This window comes from Delphinus delphis, chromosome 10 (assembly GCF_949987515.2).
Source record: "Delphinus delphis chromosome 10, mDelDel1.2, whole genome shotgun sequence".
NCBI lineage: Eukaryota > Metazoa > Chordata > Mammalia > Artiodactyla > Delphinidae > Delphinus > Delphinus delphis.
In genome coordinates, this window is record NC_082692.2 from 67,471,811 (window position 1) to 67,482,287 (window position 10,477).

The window sequence follows — 10,477 nt, forward strand, 5'->3', positions numbered from 1 at the left end:
GTCTCTCAGAATATTTATTCAAAAACAGGAATTGAAAAAACTGTACAGAGTGTCTGCTGCTGAGAACTCGGCCCCTGCCCCCATGCCACTCCCCCAGCTGCCTGGCAGTGCCCCCTCTTCGGGCTGCCCTCTGCCAAGCCCAGCCAGTCCATTCCAGTCAAAAGGGTATCAGTGGAAGCAGCAGGAATCTGCAGGGAGGTGGGGAGAGAAGCATGGCCCCCAGCCGCCCCCAGGCCTCCTCCCTGATCCCCACAGGGGGACAGGAGGCAGGGAAGCCCTGAGGGATGGGGAGTGCATGAGTGACCCCCGCAAAGTGGGGGCACTTAGGATGCTCCCTGCATCCAAGCACAGAGCTAGAGGGGATCAAGACCCCTACCCTGGGGCTGCTGCAGCTCCCAGAACCCTGGGCCAAAAACAGCCCCCACTCCGAGAGCAGGAACTCCCACAGACCGGGGCAGGGTGGGGGGGGGTGCATCCATGCGTCTGGGCATTAGCGGCGTTTGGGACCGCCCCCCCCCCCCCCCCGGGGTGGAGTCTCCTTGGGCAGATAGTGGAGGCAGCCCCCTGCCGGCAGTCCTGCCTGCTCCCGTGCCTGTGCCTCAGCTGGCCTCAGTAGGGGGAGAATTTCTGCCGCTCAGCTTTCTTGCTCCCATTGGCCGCTGCCATCTTGGCAGTGTAGGCCGCCAAGCCCGGCGGTGGCCCTGGGGAGGCAGGTGGTAGAGCCAAGAAGGGTACAGGCTTGAGGCCGATGAAGTTGGAGAGGGAGATGGCATAGGGCGTGCCCAGCAGGCCTGGGGGAGCGGTGGGCAGGGCCGTCAGGGGTGGCGAGAAGGGGGCAGGCAGGTCTGTGGGGGCCGAGCCGGGTGTCCCCCCAGAGGTAGACTTGGCCGTTTCTAGACTGGAAAGAGGGATAGAGAGGGAAGATGAAGGGGAAGGTCGGGGGTGAGAAAGGAGGCAATGAGGGCAAATATAAGGGGTAAGATTAGATGAAAAATAGAGAGGACTTGAGAACAATGACCTGAGGTGGGTGTGTTTGAGGAGAAGATGGGAAAGGTTGGAAGAGCGCGGACGGGAAGAAAGGACAAGTAAATATAGCATTGGGTAAGGGGAGAAATGGGGAGGCCGAAGACCCAGGGAAAAGAGACAGGCTTGGAGAAACAGGACATGGGGGACAGATGTATGGGGAAGATGGGGCAACACTGAACAAGTGTGGCAAGGTTAGGGGAGGCAGAGGACAGGCCCAGGAGAAGGGAGGTCAGCTCTCCCCACCCGACCTGTGCCTTTCTCAGGCACAAAAGTCCCATGACCTGTGATACCCCACCCCATACTCACCAGGCAGTGATGAGGTACTGGGCCAGGGCGATGGACACTGGTGAACCAGTGATGGTCACGTGCCGCTCACCAGCGCCCTCTGCTTGGTTCCCGATCTTGATATGTGCCCCTGACATCTGCCGGATCTCACTGATCTTGCTGCCCTGGCGCCCAATCACGCAGCCAATCAGCTGGAGAGAGGGTGGAATTCAACCCTAGGTGAGGCCCAGACGCCCCAGGCCCCCCTACCCACCCTCAAACTACCCCATCCCGTGCTCACGTCGTTGGGAACCAAGAACTCCTGTGAGCTGGTCTGTGTGCCAGGATCCAGTCCTGCTGGGGGGAGAAGAGGGATTGGGCATGAGTCTGGACCTTTGCTGCCTCCCCATGTCCTTTCCAGAGGGGCTACCTGGCCCCTTGGGATCTGCCCCTGCTTCCTTCTGCAGAGACTGCTCACCTGGCACCATGCTGGGTGAGGCGAAGGGGACTGCGTGGCCCGAGAGCTGCTGGAGCTTGGTGACCTGTGCCAAGAAGAAGGGTCAGGAGTCAGAGGAGGCTCAGTTCAGGAAGGGGTGCCTTGGGCTGCGGTCACTCACCTCAGCTGAGGTCACAGCCCCATACTGACCCTGGACGGAGAAGCCCTGTGGGGACAAAGTGGGTAAAAGGGGGTTACTGTGATCAGGGCAGTTTGGCCAGAGTCACCCCTCCCCACCTCTCCCTGGACCCCCAATTCCTTCTTCCATCCCCTTCCCCGGTAACACATCCCACCCTTCCTGCTGTTCCCCCTCACCTGGTTGGTGGAGAGAAGGACAGTACCTAAGGAGAGGCTTGGATGATATGGGATAGTGGCTCCTTTGGGTGGGGACTGGAAGGCACAAAAGGGAAGGCTCTATCAGGACCTTCTCAGGTCCCCCCTGACCTCCCCAAGGGCCCTGTGTTCTCAAGGCCCTCTCTATAACCCCCAGGTAAATGCAGCCCGACATCCTGGAGCTTCTCACATCCATCCCTGCAGCCCCACTCTATCCCCACCTGGTGTCACGTGGGACTTGAGGGCCTGACAAGGCAGGCCCAGGGCCCATCCCCTGCCCTCTCTCCCTGCCCCAGGGCAGCACCTCCAGGATGACAGCACAGATCTGGCGCACACACAAGATGATGGCATCAGGCACCCCAGAGACGGTGACAGCACGCTCTGTGGAGTTGGGGAGCAGGTCCCCTGCCACCTGCACCTGGGCACCTGTAGTCTGCAAGCAGAGAACGGGGGCCACTTTCAGCTACTCCCATAACCCAGAGCATGCCTAGGCTCGGAGCTCCCCACAGGACAGGAAGCTGTAAGCCCAGGTCTCCCCTCGAAACTGAAGGGTAAGACTCTCTTGGGGTGGTACCCCTTCCCCTCACCTCTCGGATCTCCTTGATCTTGGTGCCAGCCTTCCCAATCAGCGAGCCACACTGGCTTGCAGGGATGACAAGGCGCAGGGTCACTGGAGGTCTGGAGACATTCCCCCCGTTTGCGGGAGCAGCACAGAGGTCCTGGGCAGGAAGACTGGGTTGGCTGTGCATGCCCCTACTGCTCCCCCTCCCCTGGAGCACCTTCTTGCTGGGGGATGAAGGAGGGAAGCCTGCCCGCGTCCCACTCCAATGAGAGAACCCTGTCCTCAGCTTGGCCTTCTGTCCCACCCGTAGCCATTCTGTGGAGTCAGAGTCCTGTTCCTCCCGGGGAACCACCTGTGGCCCCCAGCCCCTCAGACAGCCACAGACCTCATCCAGCTTGAAGGCAATCATGGAGACTGCATGGAAGACGGCTGCTGTAGATCCGGTGATGGTGGTGATGCGCTCAGGGCAGGAGCCCTCAGAGATGGTGATCCGGGCGCTACTCTGTGGGTGCAGGACAAGCGCCAGGCAACGGGGCTCCTTCTCTGCTTCCTGGCCAAGAACTTGCCTGCCCCTCCACTCACCAGGCCCCAGCCAAGGCTGGAAACAGCCACCTTCTAGGGGCACTCACTGGTCATCCCAGATGGTGGATTCAGGGACAAGGTGAAGCAGGCATCTCCCCTCCCCTCCAAACCAGGTGCCCTGGGCTCCTCTCCCAAACTCCGTCCTCACCTGTTCCCGGATTCGCTTTACAGTCTCTCCTTTCTGCAGGAGACAAAATAGAAGGCAAAATAGAGAATGGCTCTTAGGCCAAGCAGCCGTTGATTCCTTTCCTGGACTGAGGTCTCAGGTTGAAGGGGACATACAGAACAGAACGAGGTACCTACCTTCCCAATTATGCTGCCCACTTCCTGCAAACAAGACAAGAGTGGAGTCAGCAGGGTACCAATACCCCAGGGCCAGCGCTTGCCCCTACTTCAGGCAGGGGCTCTGCAGGAGACAGGATACCCAAGATCAAACTCCCTCCCGGAGGACCAGGTCTTGCCTCGCCTTGCACTTTGCCCCCTCCTGAGCCACAGCGAAGCACTCCCCCACAAGCACTTACTTTCCCATGCATCAGCATCCGCAGTGTGAGGGTGATGCTGAGCTCTGGCTCCTCCTCCAGCCCCGCATCTGAGCCGCTCATCCTGTCAGGCGGGGCTGGGGCCGAGGCCGCCTGGGAGTGCGTCCACGCTGTGGCCTGGCCGGCTCTGCGGGGGGCAGTGGGAGATGGGTTAGAGAAGAGCTCAGCTTTCTTTCAGGTCCCTTGCCCTTACATGGGAACCCCAGAGCCAAGCTAGATAAACTTCCAGAGCAGAGAGACAGCGTGGACCACAAGTTTCAAGTGTCACATTGACCAGTTTGCTGTGTGCAGCTCACTAGCTGTGTAAGCCTGGCTGACATATTTAACCCTTCTGAGCCTCAGCTTCCCATCTGTAAGAAGGGGACACCCAATCCAGTCCCCAGAGTTATGAGAATTAAAAGGAGATAGGTGCATATGTGATAGGCACCCAGTTTCCACAAGTATCCTTCCCTTCCCCTCGTACGTCAGGAGAATTAACTATGGGAGTCCAGAGAGGGAGCCTCCTACCTGACCTCTTGGAAGAGGGGACCGTTGTTGATTGGCCCTTGAAGGTTGGGTTAAAATCGAAACGTTACTTCAAATGGGAGGCACTTGCGCCCAGGGACCAGAGCCCCTGCTGGCTAGAGCCTGGAGGAGCAGCTGGAGAGGGAGCCGGAGCAGCCACGGGAGCCATGGGAGGTCTTGAAAGGTGGGCAGAAGTGAAGGTAGTGAGGCTCCAGGAGGGTGGGCTGCATCCGTCCACTAGAAGTCACTAAAGCAGAGGCTCCTGCGGACAGCTGTGAGCGAGGTTCATTCAGCACTGGGGGTGGGGGTGGCGGTGGGGTCTGGGGACCAGCCGTGTGCACGGTGGTTTTCTGAGCCCTCTCCTATGTGCTGAGGAGGTTAGAAGTGTCCGGGCTGGCCGTGTTCCCAGCTTGGAGCACTTTCTACTGTACCAGAAACAAATCACTTGGACTCTTGAGTCTCAGTGTTCTCACCCGTAAAATGGAGGGACTGCTTCCTCCTTGGAACTGGGTGATGGGTAAGAAAGGGATTGGGGGGCTGGGGAATGTCAAGGCCGTTAACTGATGGAAGAAGGAGGAGCTGGAGATTAGCTGCTGGGATTAGCCCAGCCGCCAGCCCTCCCCACCCGACCCCTTTTCATGCCCCAACTTAATCCTGAACCTTAATCCTGCTTGGAAATCCCTCTCCTCCAGCGGCTGCCGCCCGCCAAGGCTCTGCCTTGATGGGAAGCTCACCGGGGAACCAGAACCTGAGCAGGAAAACAGGGAGGGGACCAACTGGTGCCAAGTCTGAGCCAAGAACAAGCCCTAACCCTATGAATTCCTACTGCCTGGGAAGGGTGGGGGGGATGAGTGTGCTGGGCTCGAGCACCCCAGAGACCCCTGGGCACCTTCCTCCTCAGTCCCCTGCCCTATCCTGACTCGAGGGTCAAGGGTGTGGAGCTCTGTTCAATGCCCTCTTCAGAACCCCCCTTGCTAGCCTGAGCGTGGGCATGGAGGAGGCGGGGTGGGGCTCCCAGCCTGGCTGTCTCTGGAAGCCACTGTATGGCCTGAGATCTTTATTTCTTCATCTGTACCATGGGGGTGACGACCCTGACTCCCCAAACACCCAGTAACTGTTGCCTCCCCAGCACCTGCTCCTCCCTCCGCTTGAGTTCTGTCCATCGGCTCTCCAGAGGTCAGAGGTCAACAGTGGATGCAGGGCCTGTGCTCTGTGAGCATCCTGGCCAGCCTCATGCTGGCTGCCCTTGCTAACATTCCCCCAGCTGCCGGCAGTTCCCCCAGCAAAGCACTCGTGATGACGTGCTTAGTTTCTGTTGCCCTGGCCAGCCCGGGAGCCCCTTAGAGCAGGAGCCAAGGCTGCCACCCTCTCCTTGTGTTCCCAGAGCCAGGCTGGAGAAGTTACTCAGAACACGCTGGTTATCTGAACAGATGAATTTACCAAACAGAAGGGGAGCCTGGTGCCTAGAGAGGGTCTGTAACCTGCCCAAGGTCACAGAGAGGTGGGGCCTGGTGGGACTAGCAGGGCCCTGCCTGCTAGTGTGAGGGCCTCCTCTGTCTGGCTGTCCTGTCTGGGTCTGTCTGTCCTCTTCCAGGGGGGACAGGGGCAGCTCTTCAAAGGTGGGGAGCAGGCTTTAGTAGTCTCTCAGACCCCTGCTTGGTTGGTAGACATGGGTTGTGTTTGGAAAGGACTGTACTTGTCCAGAGCCACATCTTAAGCTCCGGAACTTTCTGGGGCTAGGGACCTCTTTGGGGTGGTAACCAATGGGAGGCCCGACATTGTCCCCATACCATTTGCACATCAACTTTTGTGGGCAAAGGCTCCTGGGAAAATAGGGCAGAAGGGTTGGGATGTGGCCAGAACTAGGGCTCCTGCCCTGAAAAAGATACCTGGGTTTACAGCAGAGCCCCACTGCCCCAAATTCAATGGGTGACCTTGGCCAGGCCTGCACCTGACCTAGACCTCAGTTTACCTACCTGTGCTATGTGTGTGTGTGTGTTTGCAGGAAGGGGGTGGGGGAGGGGAGTGGCTGGTCTCTCTGTGTCCTTCCTGTTTTGATAGACCCTCAAGGTCTTTCCTCTCTTTAGGGGAGAACAAGGGGTCTTGATACAGGTCTCTCTAATTATTCTCCTAGGAGCCCTAAGGACAAGCAGCCCTACTAGGCATATTGGCTCCCCTTCTACCCTTACAGGGGCTCTAGGGAGTTGCTTGCTGCTCCAGCTTGGTGGGCCCTAGGTCCCTGCTGGGCCACCCACATGGCAGCCACGCGTCATGCCACACTGACCTCCAGCTCACCTCTGGGGGTACCCAGCCCCCTCTGGTCAGCAGGGCTCCCTGGCAGGACATACCAAGCTCAGACCAGGCCTCTGACCTCGGGCGTTCCCTTCTTCTCCCCAGACCCCCTCCCCAGATCCAGTGCCCACTCCTTCTGTCTCTGGCTTCCTGCCACTCAAGCTGGAGGGGGCGGGGGGGGGGGGGGGTGACAGCTGTGTAAGCAATGGCGGCTGCCCCTTCCTGCCCCTCCCCCCCAGCTGTCTCTCTCTCATGACAGCTGCCCAATCAAAGGGCCGGGGGCTTAGCCAGCTCCCCCCCACACGCAGGGATCAAGTGTCCACCCTGGCTTTGTTCTGGAGCAAGAACAATCCGGGGGAGGGGAAGGCTCCTGGGGCCAAGCAACTCAAGTGGACTGGCCCGCCCCTTGGGGGATTCCCTTGGCTCTAATAGCTAGAGTGTCTGGACCAACTAGGGCTTGTAGACCCACCTGGGCTGGAAAGAGAGAAGAGTCCAGTCTCCAAGTTCATCCCCCACCTTACATCCCCCAACGGTCCCCAACCTAACAGCCTCCTTCTATTCCTCTCCAAAAGCAGCCATGCTGGCCACACCCAGTGATGCTGGAGAATGGCTCAGGGCATCAGGCGAAGCAGGGCATGGTGGGGATGGGGTGGGGGGAGTGGACCCTGGGGCCGGAGGGGATCAGCACTGCGGGATCCTGACTCCCCTGCCCATTTCTCTGGGCATGCTCACCCTTTCTGATTAACTAGGCCTCCAGAAGAATTGCCACAGCATCCTTGGATCCATATGCCCAGCCTCTCAGCCTTACAGCCTCCCAGGATGGCCATTCATACCTACTTTATGGGAGAGTTGGGGGAGGAGGGGCCTGGAGGGGAGCAGCCTGGGGTCTATGAGCTCCAGCCTCTGCTTCCTTGACCTAGAACTGTCCTGTAGACTCAGTACTAGGCAGAGACGGGAAGCTCTGACAAGCTGGCTGGTGCCAGAAATGCTACAGCCTCCTTAGAGCATCATTAGGCAACCCCTCAAGAGTCCTCACAGCCAAGGGAAACCAAGGCAGGCCCAGGCCCAGACTGGAGTCCAGGAGAAAGGGTGCAACTTCATGGTACAGCCCCATGCACTGGTACACATCCCCTCACTGTCTCACCAAATTGAGAAAGGTCTCTAGCTTCCATTCTCCATGCTAGACTGGGTCACTTTGCTGCTCAACAGCCATCCTTGGCTCCCCAATGCCCAATGAATAAAGCCTGATCTCCATAGATGGGCACTCAAGGCCCTTCATGATCTGGTCTCTGCCAACTTCTCTTGTCTCATCTCTACCCCATCCCCCACACACACCAGACTGCAAAACACGCCTAGCACCACCAGGCCTCTGGGCCTTTGCCCAGGCTGATCCTAGCTTGAAATGCCCATCCTCCCCACTCTGTCCAAATCCTTCTGAGATGCTGCCTCCTCTGTGAAGCCCTCCCCAACCTTCCAAGTCAGATGTTATCACTCAGGCCTCTCTGCCCCTCCAAGATGCCTACAACACAAAGAAGCCCCATTTGGGCATTTCTGAGCCTGCCTTTCCACTACAGAGTTCCAGGAGGGCAGAAGCTCCTCCAGGAGGGCAGAAGCCAGTACCAGTCTCAGTGTGCAGGGAGAAGAAAGGGCTCACAGGGCCCAGAGGCATTAGAGACCAGCGATGGGGCTAAGAATCCCAGAGAAGCAGTGACAGTGGGGTGAGAAGACCCAGGGCTCAGGGGACCAGCCCCACGCGAGAGTCAGGATCTGCCTGGACAGGGTTCCCAGTTCCCATTCCTTAGCACCCCCAGCCCCTGCTCCTGCTGTGTCTCTGGGTCTAGGGGCTCCCCAGGCATTATCACTGGGGTGGGGGATTTGCACTTTGAGACTTCTGGAGGCCCTGAGTGGGTTTCCCCATGGTGAAGGGGGGCTGAAGGAAGAACTGTGGTGTGGCATAGGTTTCACAAAATCGGGCTCAGACTGTCATAGCTGGAAGGGCCTCATCAGAGGGGAACCTGAGGCCCAGAGAGGAAGGGGCTTGTCTGTAAGGCTACATGAGAATGAGAGGCAACTGGCAGAGCTGGCAGAATCCCAGGGTCCACCTGTGCAGCTCAGAGCTCTTTCCTCAAGAGGTCAGCGCCACTAGGCAATGGGGATGGAGGCTGGAGGGGGGCAGTGATGGGAGTAGGGAGAGTGGGCAGAGCCTGTCTGGGGACACAGGGCGGGGCAAAGCCAGCCTCCCTGTGGCCTGGGCCTGCCAGGGTGTGTGGGCCGCCTGCTCCCAGCCCCCCACCCTGAGCATGCAAGAAGAACAATCCCCTTGTGTTTGGGCAGCCTGAGCCTGCATGCTGATGAAGGCTGGGGGGTGGGGGCTGGGATGGGGGCGCCTTGGAGGTTGAGGGGGTTCCAGGGCCCGGAGGGGCTAGGGGACCTTCAGATGGGAAAAGGATAGGGTCCCAGGTGCTGGCTCTGAAGCAGTGAGGGTAACCCCAGGAAAGAGTGAAGGCTGTAGTTGAGGTTTAAGGTCCTGGGGAGTCACCGGGGGTCTAAAAACTCTTTGTAGGAGAAGAGGAACCCCTGGAGACACATGCTCTATTGGTCCAGCGTGAAGGTGACCATCCTGCGCTTGGTGGGAACTAAGAGCCCACATTCTGGAAGGAGGGAATGCACCTGGCCCTGGGTGCATCCCCTTGAAGACCACTCCCCAGGGTGCTGGAGTCGGGCGGGGCACTGGGTGCTACAGGTCCCAAGATGGCGGGCCTGGGATAGGGGACTGAGGAGGCAGGCACCTCCCTCTCCTGGCGAAGCAGGATCCAGGGCCAGGCTGAAGTGACTAGCCAGAGCCCCCGCACCTCCCAGGACTCCAGCTAAGAAGCTAGGTCAGAGCTGAGGGGCTAAAGAGCCACAGGGCACAAGGGACCACTCCGAGCCCCCAACTGTCATTTCCACACACCCCTGGCCTGGAGGTCTGTGTCTGGTGTCCTCAAGGACTGCAGAGAATGGGAAGGGGTGTGTGCTGAGCCAGGAACTGCAGGGGAATGTCAGATGGGGACAGAGATGGAGCAGAACCAGAACCCAGGGCAGGAGGTCGAGAGAAGAGCAGGTCCAAAGGACAGAAACAGCAGGTGGGATGAGGGCCTCAAATCTGGGGTCTCAGGTCCAGGAAACCCCTCCCTGGTACTGGGGGCTCCTCTAGCAGACCAGCGCCCCCCACCTGTGCAGGCCTGGGCCCGTGTGGGACAGGGAACGTGTTCCTCGCAGTCTCCCAGTCTCCCAAACCCGCGACCCCAGCCTGTGGACTCAGGCGCGGGCTCCCCGCCCCTGGCCGAACCCCCAAACTTCGCGGCCCGCGGTGCCCCGCCCGGCCCGCGCCCTACCTCGCTGGGGCTGTCCTGCGGCGGTGGCGGCGCGGCGGCTGGGCCGCTCAGTCCCACATTGTCCCCGGGAGAGGCGGCCGCTCACAACTGCGAGTGACATCAGCTGCGAACAATGAGGGGTTTGACAGGCGCGGAGCCCGGCCGGCCCGGAGCCCGGCTCCGCGCCCCCCCCACCCCCGGCCCGCCCGGCCCGGCCCCTCCCCGCCCCCTCCCCGGATCCGATTACAGCGCGGCGGGCCCGCCCCAGCCGCCCCAGTGCCGCAGCCGCCCGCCCCGCCCCGCGCGCCGCGGTGCGCCCCGAGCGGCGGCCGCTTCCGGGAGGGCTGGGGCGACCCTACCCGGGCGGCTCCTCCAGCCCCCGGGAGTGGGGGGCGAGGGGGTTGGTCCGGCCTGAAGCGCGGTCCCAGCCACGGTCCTTCCCGCGCCACCCGCGCCTGCGCCCCACTCCCAGTCCCTTCGCTCTGGGCCAGCCGGTCCTTCCGTCCCGGGCCGCCCGCCCGGT

At 60.4% G+C, this 10,477-nt stretch overlaps 1 protein-coding gene across 4 annotated transcripts; it reads right to left on the reverse strand.

The window, feature by feature from the left end:
- Positions 1–2: 2 nt before the first annotated feature.
- Positions 3–10,077, reverse strand: PCBP4 (poly(rC) binding protein 4). 4 transcript variants are annotated; one of them, XM_060022615.2, is made up of 13 exons: positions 9,976–10,077; positions 3,785–3,929; positions 3,567–3,590; positions 3,412–3,444; positions 3,067–3,183; positions 2,707–2,838; positions 2,424–2,552; positions 2,102–2,176; positions 1,908–1,952; positions 1,769–1,832; positions 1,592–1,644; positions 1,333–1,502; positions 3–701 (listed from the first exon to the last, which is right to left on the reverse strand). In XM_060022615.2, exons 2-13 carry the CDS (start codon positions 3,863–3,865, stop codon positions 635–637), a joined length of 990 nt encoding a protein of 329 aa, XP_059878598.1. In that variant the 5' UTR covers positions 3,866–3,929; positions 9,976–10,077; the 3' UTR covers positions 3–634. The 4 variants fall into 4 exon arrangements, with proteins under 4 accessions (XP_059878598.1, XP_059878595.1, XP_059878596.1 ...); XM_060022612.2 differs by having other exon boundaries at positions 3–898; XM_060022613.2 differs by having other exon boundaries at positions 1,592–1,647.
- Positions 10,078–10,477: the final 400 nt, after the last annotated feature.

Excerpts from the sequence above, each read along its gene's own strand:
- PCBP4 (XM_060022611.2), bottom strand. The coding sequence starts at position 3,865 with ATGAGCGGCTCAGATGCGGGGCTGGAGGAGGAGCCAGAGCTCAGCATC. Across the intron at positions 3,184-3,411 it reads TAAAGCGAATCCGGGAACAG|AGTAGCGCCCGGATCACCAT; the intron begins GTGAGGACGGAG and ends CTGCACCCACAG. Across the intron at positions 899-1,332 it reads CAGTACCTCATCACTGCCTG|TCTAGAAACGGCCAAGTCTA; the intron begins GTGAGTATGGGG and ends CCCTCTTTCCAG.